The sequence below is a fragment of the Pongo abelii genome, chromosome 1 (assembly GCF_028885655.2).
Source record: "Pongo abelii isolate AG06213 chromosome 1, NHGRI_mPonAbe1-v2.0_pri, whole genome shotgun sequence".
Classification (NCBI taxonomy): Eukaryota; Metazoa; Chordata; class Mammalia; order Primates; family Hominidae; genus Pongo; species Pongo abelii.
Genome location: NC_071985.2, coordinates 114,643,912 through 114,660,916, shown reverse-complemented (window position 1 = coordinate 114,660,916; position 17,005 = coordinate 114,643,912). Strand labels below are relative to the sequence as shown.

Here is a 17,005-nt window from a genome sequence, read left to right as displayed (position 1 = left end):
TCTTTGTCCAAAAGAAAATTATGTTTAGCTGTGTCTACCCAATTAAAGGGGGAGAACTGGAATGGAAACTTGTTAAGCCATTAGCAGATAAAGTTCTTAAATATCAGTTATATATGAATCCTTAGGAAATGTGTGTGTATATACATATGTATATAATTTTTACAAAGACTTATACCTTCAACTTTTTTAAAAAACATATAGAATGTAAAATGTTACTTATTATCTACACTATAAACATTTTCAAATACCATATTTATAACTTGAAAGTAGGAACATCTGTTTAAAATGGAATGATTACATATTAATTTAAGGACTAAATCAAGATTAATAAAATCACTCAGGAATAGGAGCAACAGAATTGATAGTAGGTATAAATATCTAAAGCCAAAATAATGATAACCTATATTAAGAAGAAGTAGGAATTTTTAGTGACTGGGTAGTGATAACGGATTTTAATACGTAATTTGTTAGGCATCAAATGACTTCTCCAGTTGCTGATTTAACAGCAAATCAAAGGCAAAGGCAGAATTAAAACACAAAATCTCCAATAAAGCAAAAATACTAAGAAATCTAATGGACTCTCAAACTCAGTAGAGTACTAGGATATTTGACACAGGTAAGAAATAAGATTATAATCATCCATTGAAAATTTATCTCTTCAAAAAAGAAACTATATAGAAAGACAGGTGATTGGATCACCATGATCTACTCTAAAATAAGGTTTTTAAGTTTATACACCATAGAGTTTTCCCTTTGATTTTAGAATACTTTAAGAAAATATGTTGTGGTTAGATCCCTCAACACAAAATGCAAAAATGCATGGGAAGCCACAGATTTCCTAATTGATTCTTCATAAAGTGACATCCTATTTTGCAGTTTGTAAAGAAACAGCTTCCAGTTGGATAATTTCTTTATTGAAAATGGGGCAGAAGGCCAGGTGCAGTGGTTCACGTTTGTAATCCCAGCACTTTGGGAGGCCAAGGTAGGAGGATCACTTGAGCACAGGAGTTTAAGACCAGCTTGGGAAAAAGAGTAAGACTTCATCTCTACCAAAAATAATTAGCCAGGTGTGGTGGCATGCACCTATAGTCCCAATTACTCAGGAGGCTGAGGTGGGAGGATTGCTTGAGCTCAGGAGTTTGAGGCTGCTGTGAGGCATGATTGTGCCACTGTACTCCAGCCTAAGTGACAGAGCAAGATCCTGTCTCACGAAAAGAAAGAAAGAAAGAAGGAAGGAAAGAAGGAAGGAAGGAAGTGGGGTACAGAAATCTTTCAATATGTCCACTTAATAGCTCCTTTAAGGCTAATGTCCTGAAGCACACTGAACGGTTCTATAATAACAGGATTCACAAAGAAGACCAAGAGCATTCCTTGGCAATTTATGCTTTCTTTTACACCCAACTAAAAGGCTCATTTTTATGGGGTAGTTAACAAGGATAACTGGTATATATGTGTGTATATACATGTATACATACATGTATATATATAATCACACAAGTAATCTTATATGTATAAGTGATTATATAAAAGATTATATAAAATGTCAAGACATTTTTATTTTGTATGTATCTATGTATAAAAGATTATATATATACTTGTATACACACATATATAGACACACACACACACACACACACCTCTTCTATTACCATCCTGCAGGAAAAACTATGAGGAGCATTAAATCATAACATGTTATTGACAAGTGAGCAGACTGAGAAATGGGCAGCGGCAGGGACCCTTGGCTGTGGGGCACACTTATCCTTTCTGTTGTGTTCATTTCACCTGGTGCCATTCCATTTGATCCATAGTAACTTATCGAGAGGCAGATTCCATTTTCTAAGGTGGCAGAAAAAGATCCAAACTTGCTGAAAGCTTTATTCTTTGCATCTGATACTTCTAAAATACAAAATTGAATCAAGAACATTTTCATTTAATTCAAAATAAATATAACTAAGACTCAGTGGGAAGGCTGGGAATGGAGTTCATAGCTGGTCTACCACAATCAACTTAAAAAATAATTGGTTTAGCTTGGCCATGCACTCAGGGTTGTTAGAGGTAGGGTGGAATTACAAAGATAAGAACATGAAACTCTTGTTTTAAGGACCTTAGGTTAAAGTGAAGTGAGGAAATCAATCGGTTGATGGCATAGCCATAAGCAGATTATTCTTCTGGAAGGTCATCCACATGGCTTTTAAAATTAAAACCATCAGTTCAGTATCAGTTTCCCCACATTTTAAAACATTTGCTTAAATTCCCACATTTAAACTTTTTTACATTTTAAAACATTTAAAAGTTTAAACAATTTAAAAATTGTTTCAGTCAAACATAATTTTAAAACAAAATTTTAAAACAAAATTGTTAAGGCACTTTTTTTTCTTTTCTCAATTTTTAGGTTTAGGGGGTACATGTGCAGGTTTGTTACATGGGTAAATTGCATGTCACTGGGGTTTGGTGTACAAACAATTTCATCACCCAGTTAGTGAGCATAGTATCTGATAGGTAGTTTTTTGATCCTTACCCTCCTCCCAACCTTCCCTCTTAAATAGGCCCCACTGTCTATCATTCCCATCTTTATGCCCATGTGTACTCAGTGTTTAAATCCACTTATTAGTGAGAAAATGCAGCATTTGTTTTTTCTGTTCCTGCGTTAGTTCGCTTAGGATAATGGCCTCCGCTCCATCCATGTGCTGCAAAGTATATGTTTTAGTTTTTCGTGGCTGCATGACATTCCATAGTGTGTATGTACCACATTTTCTTTATCCAGTCCACCACTAATGAGCAACTAGGTTGATTCCATTTCTTTGCTATCATGAATAGAAAACACACATCTGAAGGTATATGTAAATAATTTGTGAATTTTCTGACTTGTTTTATTTTCAGTTCACCATTTCCTCTATTATCAGATAATAAAGATGGGACAATATTGATTTAAAATAATGTAACTCATGCAAAGATAATTTTTAGACTGAGAAATTCAAATGAACCCTGGAACAAAAGGTAATGCTTTAAGAGAATAAAAAGAGAAGCCACAGAGTTGGAGAAAATATCTGTTAAAGGACTATTACTCAAAATGTATGAAGAATTCTTAAAGCTCAATAACCAGAAAATAAAAACCTGATTAAAAAATGGGCATGAAACTTCAACAGACACTTCACCAAGGAAGAGATACAAATGGCAAATAAGCATATGAAAAGATGTTCAATATTATTTGTTATCCAGAAAATGCAGATTAAAATAACAAGATACCACTAGACACCTTATAGAATGGAGAAAATCTAAAACAGCAAATAATGGTGAGGATATAGAGCAACAAGAACTTTCATTCATTGCTGGTGGGAATGCATAATGGTACAGCCAATTTGGAAGACAGTTTGGTGGATTCTTCCAACATGAACATACTCTTACCTTGTAATCCAAAAGTCACACTCCTTGGTGTTTACCCAAGGGAGTTGAAAACTTATGTCCACACACAAACCTGTACATGAATGTTTGTAGCACCTTTATTCACAATTGCCAAAAGCTGGAGGCAACCAAGATGTCCTTCAGTAGGTGGGTGGGAAAATAAAATTGTGGTACATCTAGACAATGTAATATTATTTAGTTTTCAAAAGAAATAAGCTATCAAGCCATGAAAAGACACACAGGAAACTTAAATGCATATTACTAAATGAAAAAAGTCAATTTGAAAAGGCCACATAGTGTATAATTCCAACTACATGCTATTATGGAGAAAGCAAAAGTATGGACACAGTAAAAAAATCAGTGATTATCAGGGATTAGGAAGGAGAGAGAGATGAATAGACAGAGCACAGATTTTTAGGGCAGTGAAACTACTCTGTATGATACTATAATGGCAGACACATGCCATTATACATTTGTTCAAACCATTAGAATGCACAACACCAAGGGTAATGTAAACTTTAGACTCTGGGTGATAATGATATGTTAATGCAGGTTCATCGACTGTAACAAATGTACCACTCTGGGTGAGGCATGTTGATAGTGGAGAAGGCTGTACATGTGTACGGGTAGAGGGTATTGAGAAATCTCTGTAACTTCTGTTCAATTTTGTCATGAACCTAAAGCCACTATAAAAAATAAAGTCTGGTAAAGAAAAAAGATAACACTTAATATCCATTAGGGTTCAGTTCAGGAAAATAGGCATCTTCATGCACGATTAATAAGAGAGCGTATTGGTAGAAACTTGAGAAAAAGAACGTGCAATAAGCCATTTAATGGAGTGGAGTGGACAGAGACAGGAGTATTAGTCAGAAGAAAGAAACCACTAAACAGCTGCTTACCTGTTTCAAGACTTTGTTCCTCATCTCCTTCTTCTTCCTCTTCTAAATAATAATCCCCTTTCTCTTCCTTTTTCACAATTTCCTTAGGGTCGTTTAAATGAATTATAAAATTGTGCTTGTCCTTTATCACTCTCACTTTGATAAAAGTTGGGCCTGAGGAGGAACCATAGAATAGAAGATGAGCTGATTAGGATGCCACATTAAGCTCCTCGACAAGGTGGTTACACAGTGCTGCACAGAAACTAACACAGGAACAGAAAACCAAACACTGCATGTTCTCACTTAGGAATGGCAGCTAAACATTGAGAATACATGAACACAAAGAAGAGAACAATAGACACCAGGGCTCTTGAGGGTGGGAGGAGGGTGAGGACCAAAAACTACCTGCCAAGTACTCTGTTTATTACCTAGGTGATGAAATAATATGCACACCAAAGCCCTGCGATACACAATTTACCTATAGAACCAACCTGAATAGATATCCCTGAAACAAAAATAAAAAGGCAGCATAGAATATAAACCAGGGAGAGGAAATGCCTAGAGATGTCACCTCTATAAAAGAATGCCTAAGGAAATAAAGTAATGGTGGAATTCCAGGCATGAATGGCAGGTAGACCAAGGAGGTATTTGCAGGCCGTCTAGTCACATTTCAAACCCAATTTCAGAAGAGAAAATGAACTGGCTGAGGCAATGTATGCCTATAATCAATGTTATGATTAATCAAATGATATTATTAATGTGAAATGGTTTTGCAACTTATAAAAATTATGTGTTAGTTATAGTAGCTATTATTATTGTGGTTGTTAATAAAAATTTTTCCAACAACCCATTCTCTTTTTTAGTGTTTGGACTCATTTCTCTTCTTTTTGTTTTAAAAAAATTGGCTATTTCCTTTCAATTTGGATTGAGCTATCATCCCTCAAAATTGACAGAACTAGGAGAAAATACTGAATTTACTATGAATCACCTGAAACTTATACGCATTATACGCATATGCAAATCTTAGTAACAGCTACAATAGGTGGATATTGGAAGCAGGTCCCAAACTCTATGCTCCAGAGCTACACCAGAAAAATGCAGTAAACTCACAGAATGCACTTGGCTTCTGGGATAACAAGGTGTGCTGTAATGAATATTATTAATTAATTGCTTATTGCAGTTACTATTACTATTTACCAATTGTATGGAAGTATTTTAATATTTTAACAACTGGAATGGTCATATTAGCAAGTACCAGCTAAACTCTTGACTGGCCTATGCCTTGTAGAGTCAATTATAATAGAAGAAAGTGTGAAGTCTGAAAATGCTGACTGTGGCACCTAAATGTATTGTGGGGGACAGGATAACACTCTCGCCTATCAAACTCAGGAGTAGAGGGCCCCTGGTTATCTGAAATGCATTATTATGTTTCCAATCATTAACCAGTTGCTTTCAAAATGTACCTTTTTCAAACATTGTCTTTTCCACTTCAATCTGCCCGCCATCAGAAGGATACAGGTAGTAATTTGACCCTGAGATTTGAGTGGGTATATTTCCCATATTGTATCCATGAAACTAGAAGAGAAAATATTATGCTTTGACTATGAAGCTGCAATAGACAAAAATCAACTTATCAGTGTTAGCCAACTAAAGTTGCCAGAAGCTTAATTTCTGCTAAGTGATATGTCTGTCACTTTGCAGACTCAGAGGCCAGTGTTCATATTATTTTTAGAAACATCTATGGTGTTATAACAGGCAGAATTAAGATCTATTATGTTAAACTCTGTTCATTGGCACATTCTCATAACCTAGTGAAAATTGAATCATCATACTGTCGTCAAGGCAGTTCAAGAAGAAATCAAGTTCCCATTCACTGGTTGTTAATTTTCTGTTTAAAGTGAACTGATGCTGGGGAGAGTAGACACTCCACTTTAGGAGGTCATATGTAGAAGATACTTTTTACTGAGTGTTGCTAACAGAGGTCCAGGGGATTTAATGCATGCTAAAACTTGAGAATAACTGGTTTAGAGGAGTAGCTACAAAGCACAGGGGCTGTTAGATTTCTTTCCATTTTTTTTCCCATCAGGTTTTCCTCATAACAGCTAGCTGAGAGAGAATTGGCAAAGGGAAGGTTTTACAAAAGCATACAAGCCAGAAACATGATTGCCCACAAAGAGACAACAAAATGTAGTCAGCAAGTCTCATCATCTGAGACAGATAAAGCCAACTTTTGTGTTCACTTATTTACATATATCTATAAGAATGCTTTTGTGTCAAATTTCTATGTTTATTGACCTTAGCTAGGTTTGTGGCACTCAAATAAAAACTGGCCTGAGGGTGTTTTCATCTTCATGATTGATTAGAAACAAGGTTCTAGACATCAGGGGTGGAATACAGGTTTGAGCTCATTGATACTAGAAGAAACCCTAGGCCTACTGTGGGGTAGTGAAAACGAAAGAATCTTATAATAACCATATTTTCCCAAAACAATTAGGAATAGCCCAAAGAGACTAAGTTTTACAGAATTTGGAGTTTACCGGGTAAGTTATCTCAGGTTCTGGTTGGTGGGGGGACTCTTCTGTTACTTCTTGGATCTTGACTTGTTCTTCTTTAGATTTCTCCTTGTGAGGTGATTTTTTCTTCAAAGACCTACTATCTTCTTTCTCTGCGTTATCCTTGCCTTTCTTTTTACCAGCTTCTTTACTCTTCTTCTCTGCTTTCTTTTCTTCCCTTAAGCGCTCCTCTTCTGCTAATCGATCTTGCTCTTCTTTCCATGCCTGTAAACACATTTAAGAAATTTAACAGGATTTTGAAACGAATTAAACATAGATTCCGTTCACATTCATTCTGAAGAATATTTGACATGATTTTTGTTAGTGTATCTCTGACAAATCAAAATACTGAACTAGAAACCTTGACGTCATCCTTGATTCTCTTTCTCACTCAACTTCTGTCTACTAAATCCTGTCAATTCCCCCTTTGAGATCTCTCCTCACTTCAGCTTTTTCTCTCCAGGGTTTATTTTGCAATTTCCTTGGTTCAGGTCTTCATTATCTTTAGCCTGGACCATTGTAGCAGCCTCTTAACTGGTCTCCCAGTCTCCTATCCTCCACATGAGTCTGATCTTTAATTTAGGTCCTAAAGATAGTTTATTAGCAACGTGGAAGACTAGATGTTCAGAGAAACATTCCTGGGATAAAATAATTCAAAAATGATGGAAAAAATAGGTAAAATGATGGAGGGTAAGTCTCCCCTAAGCACTCCTAACCACAAGCCTGTCCTCACATAGACTTGTGGCCAAAATACAGATTACCTTAACATTTTATTTTAAAACAGTCATCGAGGCAGGAAAATAGGGTCTAGAGGCAGGGAACATAAGGCTGATTCACACTTCAGCTATGACAGGAAATATCCTCTCCTAGGGTGTAGGCCAAGTAAACGACTTTGTAACTTTACTTCATTCTCTCCATTTACATAGAGCATACCCCAAGTAACCAATGGAATCCTCTAGTGGGTACTTAAATTCTCAAAAATTTTGTAGTGGGGCCTTTGAGCTCCTATGCCTGGAACTACTCCCACACTGTGGTGTGTACTTTCATTTTCAATAAATCCCTTCATTCCTTCCTTGCTTTGTTTATGAATTTTGTTCAGGCATTTTGTTCAGTTCTTTGTTCAAGATGCCAAGAACCTGGACCCCTCCACCATTAACATTATGATTTGATATAAGCTCACAAATGAAAATCACAAAACATGCAGAAATAAACCACTTTGAGTAAGAAACAAACTATGAAATCATATCTACAAAGACTACAGATATTGTAATTGCCAAATAGAGAATATAAGGTAAGTTTTAAAACATGCTCAAATAAATAAAAAGTATTAAAAGCATAAGTAAGAAAGAGAGGATTATCAAAAATGGCAAAGTGAGTTTGAAAGACTTCTTGAAAATGGAATTGAATTTTTGAAAAGGCAGTATTTGAACAGATAATGCCTGAGACATTTCGAGAGTTGAAGAAAGACGTTCATCCTAACATTAAGGAAGACCAATAAATCGAAAACAGGAAATAACATTGGTGTATTGGACCTAGCTCATATTAACTTAAAAGAGTTTATTGTTAAATTTTTAGAAATTTTGTGAGCCAACTGTTAACCGTGACCATCATCTAAAAATTATATAAATTTGCAATTAAGCAAAATATTAAAAACAGAGGCAATAAAGACTCAAAACTTACCTCAATGTAAGTATTTTGTGACATTTCACTATTGTCTATGCTCTGGAGTTTATTTATGTCAATTGTAATGGTATCATGACAACATTATATAATGGTGTGCTACTGCATAGCACTGCCAACTTCAGTGTTGTCACACGGTAGCTTGAAATCAGCTATTGTAGGGGTACTTACACTAGAAATATCAGCAAATGCTACAAGTCAGGACTGATTGTTTATTATCTAGATTTAAGGAAGTGATGGAGATCACGTTAATAATGCAGACTAGCTGTTATATTGTTACTAGCACAGAAAGTTGAGGAAATATTCTTCCAGTATTAAAAAACTATTACTTGACTCAGCAAAAAAGTTGCTAATGTTATTGACAAATGAGTGAGACATATCCTTTCTTTGTTTCACTTTTGTCTTACTTGTTAACATAAATAAAAATATCAACATTCATATTAGAACTACATGTGTTTATCAATTGTAATCATAGGTTGGCTAAGGATACAACAATGTAGCAAAAATCAATTTATAGAAGTCAAAATGCTATCTGGAATTTATGGGTAGCTATATGGAATTTACATAAATAATATTATATGCTTTATTATTACATGTAAATTTTGTACTATATATACTCTATATCAGAAACATTTATAACTTATGTACATATATGTATACTTTTGTTTTCCTAGAGAGCTACTGCTTAAGCATTTACCAGCACACCACTGAATGTTTTCAAAGCAGCTAGAGAGAAAAGACAAACTGTCCACTTTGGGAGGCCAAGGCGGGTGGACCACAAGGTCAGGAGTTTGAGACCAGCATGGCCAACATGGTGAAACCCCATCTCTACTAAAAATACAAAAATTAGCTGGGTGTGGTGGTGGGTGCCTGTAATCCCAGCTACTCAGGAGGCTGAGGCAGGAGAATCGCTTGAACCCGGGAGACAGAGGTTGCAGTGAGCCAAGATTGCATCACGGCACTCCAGCCTGGGCAACAGAGCAAGACTCCATCTCCAAAAAAAAAAAAAAAGATAAACTGTCTATAAAAGAATGACAAATCAGATGGACAATCAACTTGTTAACAGCCACAATGTGTCAGCAAGGAAAATGTGGAAAAATATCTTCAGAGTTGATATGGTTTGGATTTGTGTTCCTGCTCAAATCTCATGTGGAATTGTAATCCCCAGTGTTGGAGGAGGAGCCTGGTGGGAGGTGACTGGATCACGGGGGCAGATTTTCCCCTTGCTGTTCTTATGATAGTGAGTGAGTTCTCAGGAGATCTGGTTGTTTAAAAGTGTGCAGCACCTCCCCCTTCATTCTCTTCCTCCCGTTCCAGTCATGGAGGATGTGCCTGCCTCCCCTTCCCCTTCAGCCAGGATTAGAAGTTTCCTGAGGCCTCTCCAGCCACGTTTCCTGTACAGCCTGCAGAACTGTGAGCCAATTATATCTCTTTTCTTAATAAATTACCAAGTCTTAGGTAGTTCTTTATAAAAATGTGAGAACAGACTAACACAAGAGTGCTAAGAGGAAATTAAAAAGCCAACCAAGAATTTTATAAATGAAAACTATGTTTAATGAGTAAGGGCAAAATAAAGTCATTTTTCAGATAAGCAAAAACTGAGTTTAATAGCAACTGTGATATTGGGGTATAATAAGAAACAGATATTTGGTCATCATTCCTGGCTACTGGCACAGAGCCCCTAAGTCCCTTGGAATTTCATAAGTGATAGGAGTATCTTTTGTTCTAATGAGGCAAATCTTGTCATGTTCTTCAGGATAGGATGTGGGCTTTCCAGAAAGACCAAACCTTGATTAGAAGTTTGGGACTTTCAGCCTCATCCCCAAACCCCTCAGGAGGGAGGAGGAGCCAGAGATTGAGTTAATAATCTATCACACCCACATAATGAAACTTCCATAAAAACCTCTAAACGACAAGGTTTGGAGAGCTTCTGAACTAAGTTGGTGAATGCATCCATGCTGTGGGAGAATGACACACTCCACTTCCATGGGGACAGAAGCTCTTGTGCTTGGGACTCTTCTGGACCTTGCTGCATTTACAACTTTATCTGGCTGTTTATTTGTATCCTTATAATATCTTTTTATAATAAACCAGAATAGTAAGCACAGTGTTTTCCTGAGTCTTATGAGACATAAGCTTTCTAGCTAGTTATTGAACCCAAGAAGGTGATTGTGGAAACCTCCAAATGAGTAGCCAAGTCAGATAGAAGTGTGAATACTCTAGGCACCCAATACTTGTGATTGGCATCTGAAGAGGAAGCAGTCTTGTGGGAGTGAGTTAATCCACGAGGTCTGTGCTAACTCTGGGTAGTTAGTATCAGAATGGAATTTAATTGTAGGACACCCAGTTGGTGTCTGGAAAGTTGCAGATTCAGTTGGTGTGGGGAAAAAACACCCACAAATTTACTGTCAGAAGTATTGTGAGTAAAACGTTCAAAGCAACAAACCCCCAGTAAAAACTTCTAGAGCAAATACTCCCAGAACATAAAGAAGAAATGCCCAAGAAAACAAATGGTGAGCATGGAGATAAAGTTAAAACAACATGGACTATATAAAACAGTTACAATGAGGCCAGGCACAGTGGTTCACGCCTGTAATTCCAGCACTTTGAGAGGCCCTGGAGGAGGTTTGCTTGAGGCCAGGAGTTCAAGACCAGCCTGGGCAACATAGTGAGACTCCATCTCTACAAAAAGTTAAAAACTTAGTTGGGCATGGTGGCACACTGCTATAGTCCTAGCTACTTGGCAGGCTGAGGCAGGAGGATAATTTGAGCCTAGGAATTTGAGGCTGCAGTGAGCTATAATCACACCACTGCACTCCAGCCTGGGGGACAGAGTGAGACCCTTTTCCTAAAACAAAAAATAAAATATAAATAAATAAATAAATAGTTTAATAGTTCCTGGTATTGTTCTGAAAGAAAAAAATATTTCATTAAGTTTAGATTTTATTAAATTATACTGAAATTAAGTTAAATTGAAATGATATAACAAGTTAAATTTCTAGAGCAATCACCAGGAGGAAAAAAAAAGGTGCATACATATTAAACTTTTCCTATAAAGGGCCAGAGAGTCAATATTTTAGGGCCAAGAGGCAAAATCAAGGACATCCATGTTGGTACTTACGCAATGAGAGAGAAAAGAAATTTATACAATTATTTTATTGACAATTAAGTACAATTTTTAGTAACAAGAAAAATAGAATTCTTTTTTTGTGTGTGGGGGGAATAACATTTCACTTATTTAGAGTGAAAATTAATGTTTCCTATTATCAAACTGATTGCAAAATGAAAAAAGGAAAATAAACTTAATACGAAGAAAGCAAGAAAGGAGGAAAAGAAAGGATCATAGAGAATATATAAAATACGTTAGTTGAAGAAATCCCAAACATGTCATTAATCAGAATAGATATAAATGGAGTCTACTCTCCTGCTAAACGTCAGTGTTCATCAGACAAGATTTTTGAAAATCTAGTTTATAGTCCTTGTTTACAAGAAACACACTTAAAATATAGTTTTTGTTGCTCTTGTGAATAAAATTTATTATTTGTTACGTTTTCTAATTGGTTATTGCTGGTGAATAGGAATGCCAGTGATTTTTTTCAACGCTGATCTTGTCTACACCTGCACTTCCTCAATTCTTTTTAAAGTCAACACAGAGTGACATCAGCAAGATGGTGGAATAGGACTTTCCAGAACTCATCCCTCAAAGAAACACAGATTTTAACAACTACCCACACATGAAAATACCTTCACAAGAGCCAGGAAAACCAGGTGAGAGAGTATAGCATCTTAATGTAGTTTCGAATTAAGAAGACCAGGCTGGTATCTGCAGATCACCCCTCCACGCCTGCCCCAATGCCAGGCCAGCCCCTGCAGGCTCAGGCTCTAGGCCCACCTCACTGCCAGGCCCACCTCAGTGGTCCCATACTCCAGGCTGCCTCTAGCACCAAGCTGGCTCCCCATGGCCCCAGGCTTCAGGCCTGCCCCAGCAGGCTCAACCTCTAGGTCCTTCCTGGTGCTAGGACAGTTCTCAGATCCCAGACTTCAGGCTAGCTCATGCAGATCCAGCTTCCAAGCCCTCTTCATTGCCAGACCAGCACCCATGCTCTCCAGCTCCAGACTGGCCACTGCTGACTCAGGACCCAGTCTGCCTTAATACCAGGCAAACCTCTGCAGTCCCAGATTCCAGGCTGGCAAGTGCAAAACCTATCCTCCAGGAACCCCCGGCACCCGTCAATATCCATAGACCCAGCCTCCAGGCTGGCCCCTGTGGACACAGACTCCACAATGCCAGGTCAACCCCTGTGGCACCAGGTTTCAGACCAGCCCCTGAGGCCTCATGTTCCAGCAGGCACAAGGTCCAGGCCTGCTCTAGCAGACTGAGGTTCCAGGCCCATCCCAATAGATCTGAGCACTGGGCTGGTTCCTGTGAACCTCGGCTCTAGGGCCACCCCCGCAGAGTCAGGTGCAGGCTGGCCACATGGTTCTAGGACCCAGGCCTGTCCTCATGGCTCAGCACCAAGTCAGCCCCATGCTCCAGGCTGGTGTTGAAAGCCCCAGGCTCCAGTGGACCCAGGCTTGCCTCCATGGACTCAGGCTCCATGCCCATCCTTGTGGACCTATTTGTAGGCCCATCCAAGTCTCTGACCAGCTCCTGCAGACTCAGGCCCAAGGTCTGCTTCAGTGTCAGGTCAGCACTCAAGGACCCAGACTCCAGGCCCACCTCCATGAACCCAGTCAACAGATTTACCCCAGTGGACTCTGGTGACAGGCTGGCTGCTGCGGATTCAGGATCCAGGCTTGTCAGAGCAGACCCAAGCTCCAGGCCCACCTCAGCAGACCCAGGCTTCAGGCTGAAGCCTTCAGACCCAGAAAAGATAAATAAAACTATTCAACTTTTTGTTAAAAAATTAATGAAACTAAATTTGTTTTTCAAAAAGATAAACATGATGAACAAACTTTTAGCTAAACTGAAAAAAAGAGAGATGACTCAAATAAATAAAATTGGAAATAAAAGAGGAGACATTACAATGGTACCACAGAAATACAAAGGATCAGCTGGGCACAGTGGCTCACGCCTATAATCCCAGCACTTTGGGAGGCCAAGGTGGGCAGATCACAAGGTCAGGAGTTTGAGACCAGCCTAGCCAATATGGTGAAACCCCCTGTCTATTAAAAATACAAAAATTAGCCAGGCATGGTGGTGTATGCCCGTAGTCCCAGCTACTCGGGAGGCTGAGGCACAAGAATCGCTTAAACCCAGGAGGCAGAGGTTGCAGTGAGCCCGGATTGCACCACTGCACTCCAGCATGGGCAACAGAGTGAGACTCCATCTAAAAAAAATAAAAATAAAAAATAAAATACAAAGGATCAGAGAGTACTATAAATAATTACACACCAACAAATTGATAACCTAGAAGGAATGGATAAATTCCTAGAAGCATACAACTTACCAAGACTGAGTCATGATGAAATATAAAACTGAACATACAAATAACAACTAAGAGACTGAATCAGTAATAAAATGTCTCCCATCATGAAAAGCCTAGGACCTGATGGCTTTACTAATGAATTCTCTCAAACATTTAAAGAACTAATACAAATTCTTCTCACCCTATGAAAAAAATTGAAGGGAAGAGAATACTTCCAAACTCATTTTATGAGGCCAACATTACCCTGATACCAAAGCTAGACAAGGACATTACAAGAAAATAAAATGACAGGCCATTGTCCCTGGTGATGTTAGATGCAAAAATCCTCCAAAAAATTCTAGTAAACTGAATTCAACAGCACATTTGAAAGGCTCATTCCTCATGATTAAGTGTGATTTATTCCTGGGATGCAAAGATGACTCAACATATTCAAGTCAATAAATGTGACATGCCATATTACAGAATGAAAGATAAAAATCATATGATCATCATAATAGATGTGGAAAAAACATATGACAAACTCAAATATCCTTTCATAATAAAAACTCTCAACAAAGTAGATAAAGAGGAAATGTATCTCAACACAATAAAAATGTCCATGCTATCCAAAGTGATCTACAGATTCAATATAATCCCTATCAAAATTCCAATGTCATCTTTTCACATAAATAGAAAAATATCCTAAAATTTGTAGGGAATCACCAAAGACTCCTAATTGCCAACACAATCTTCAGCAAAAATAAAAAAAACTAGAGGTATTGTTACAGCATGAGCAGGGCAGATGAGGGCTGCCCCCCATCACACACATGGGGAATGCCAGATGACCATCAGGTGATGGCCAGGCAGTTGTTAACTGTCTCTCTAAAATAATAAGCAGTCACAGCTGGTGCCAGGGAAGGAGGCATCTCCCAATAGATGGAAAAGACCTGAAACTGGTGGTCAGCAGCTTCCCAGCGAGACCTCAGGAGTTGGGTGAGTGGGCTCAAACATGTGCATTAAGAAGCAAAATAGTGGAGTTTAACTGGTATATGACCTTTCTCTAGGAATGCTAGACTGGTAAGGGAAGAATGCCTCAAGTGAGCATGTGTACAACTCCAGAAACCATACTGTGCATGCTCCCCTCCCAAGTGCTAGCAGGCCACTGCACATGTGGACAGCCCACCCCAAGGGAAGAATCATGGTAGAAGTGATGCAAGACCCTGGAAGTATGCCAACATTTAAAACACCAAGTCAAAAGGTCAAACTGTGCACTTGATCTCTCAAGTCACCTGCTTGGCCTTCTTCCAAGTGTACTTTATTTCCTTTCATTCCTGCTTTAAAGCTTTTTAATAAACTTTCACTTCTGCTCTAAAACTTGCCTCAGACTCTCCTTCTGCCTTATGCCCCTCAGTTAAATTCTTTCTTCTGAGGAGGCAAGAATTGAGGTTGCTGCAGACCCATATGGATTCGCCACTGGTAACAGTATCACACTACCTGATTTCAAAATGGTTAGCTATAAAGCGATGGTAATCAAGACACCATGGTACTGGCATAAACACAGAGATCAATGGAATACAATAGAGGGCCCATAAATAAATCCACACATGTACAGTCAATTCATATTCAGCATAGATGCCAAGAACACAAAATTGAGGAAGACCAAGTTTTTCAATAAATGGTGCTGGGAAAACCGGATATCCACATGCAAAAGAATGAAATTAGACTCTTATCTAATGTGCATGCACAAAAACAACACAAAATGGATTAAAGACTTAAATGTACGTCCTGAAATTATGAAACTACTTACTAGAAGAAAACACAAGAGAAATCTCCATCACATTGTTCTGGGCAATGATGTTTTGAATATGACCTCAAAAGCACAGGCAACAAAAACAAAAATAGACAAATGGCATCACATTAGACTAAAACCTTCCGCACAACAAAGAAAACAATCAACAAAGTGAAGAAATAACCTATGGAATAGGACATAATATTTGAAAACCTGCAACTGATAAGGAGTTAATATCTAAAAATATACCTAAGGAATTCATCTCAGTAGCAAGAAAACAAATAACCCAATTAAAAAATGAGCAAGGGACCGGAGCAGACATTCCTCAAAAGAAGGCTTGCAAATGTCCCACAGGTTCATGAAGAAAAATGCGCGGCATAACTAATCAGCAGGGAAATGCAAATTAAACTCATGATGAGATACCATTTCACACCTGATAGAATGGCTGTGAGAAAAAAGACAAGATAATAAATGTTGGGGAGGATGTGGAGAAAAGAGAACTATGGTACACTGATGATGGGAATATAAATTACTACAGTCACTATTGAAAGCAGTATGGCGGCTTCTCAAAAATTAGAATTAGAACTACCATATGATCCAGCAATCCCACTACTGGGTATATATCTAAAGGATTTGAAATCAGTATCCTGAGAAGGTATCTGCATGCTCATGTTTATTGCGGCATTATTTACAATAGCCTAGATATGGAATCAACCTAAGCATCCATCAACAGATAAATGAATAAAGAAAATGTGAGATACACACACACACACACACACACACACACACAATGGAATACTAATTTATGTATATATTCTGTAATACTATGTATACAAATATTACATTATGTACATACTACGTTATGTATTATGTATGTATATATACACAAAATACATAATATATAATAGTATTATATAATAGTATGTATAGTTATAATATATAGTATAATTACAATATATAATATGGTTTATATATTATATATAGTATAATATAATATAACATAATACTATTATAATATATAAACTATATAATATAAACTATTATAATATATAAACTATTATAATATATAAACTATATGTAATATATAATATATACTATTATAATATATAAACTATTATAATCTATAAGCTATTGTATACATATATTACATTATGTACATACATTATGTATTATGTATGTATATATACACAAAATACATAATATATAATAGTATTATATAATAGTATGTATAGTTATATAGTATAATTACAATATATAATATGGTTTATATATTATATAGTATAATATAATATAACA

At 37.3% G+C, this 17,005-nt stretch overlaps 1 protein-coding gene across 9 annotated transcripts in view; it reads right to left on the bottom strand.

Annotated features, from left to right (window-relative positions):
• SPAG17 (sperm associated antigen 17) overlaps nucleotides 1-17,005 on the bottom strand; it is a 248,047-nt gene that overhangs the window by 98,017 nt on the left and 133,025 nt on the right. For all 9 annotated transcript variants that reach the window (XR_008512558.1, XR_008512547.1, XM_054528865.1 and 6 more), the window contains 4 exons: nucleotides 6,818-7,057; nucleotides 5,744-5,855; nucleotides 4,302-4,454; nucleotides 1,783-1,896 (listed from right to left, as the gene is read on the bottom strand). Coding sequence is in view for 7 of the 9 variants with exons in the window: in XM_054528865.1 (XP_054384840.1) it covers nucleotides 1,783-1,896; nucleotides 4,302-4,454; nucleotides 5,744-5,855; nucleotides 6,818-7,057 (619 nt within the window). In the remaining 2 variants the exon portion in view is untranslated. The remainder of the gene's footprint in view (nucleotides 1-1,782; nucleotides 1,897-4,301; nucleotides 4,455-5,743; nucleotides 5,856-6,817; nucleotides 7,058-17,005) is intronic.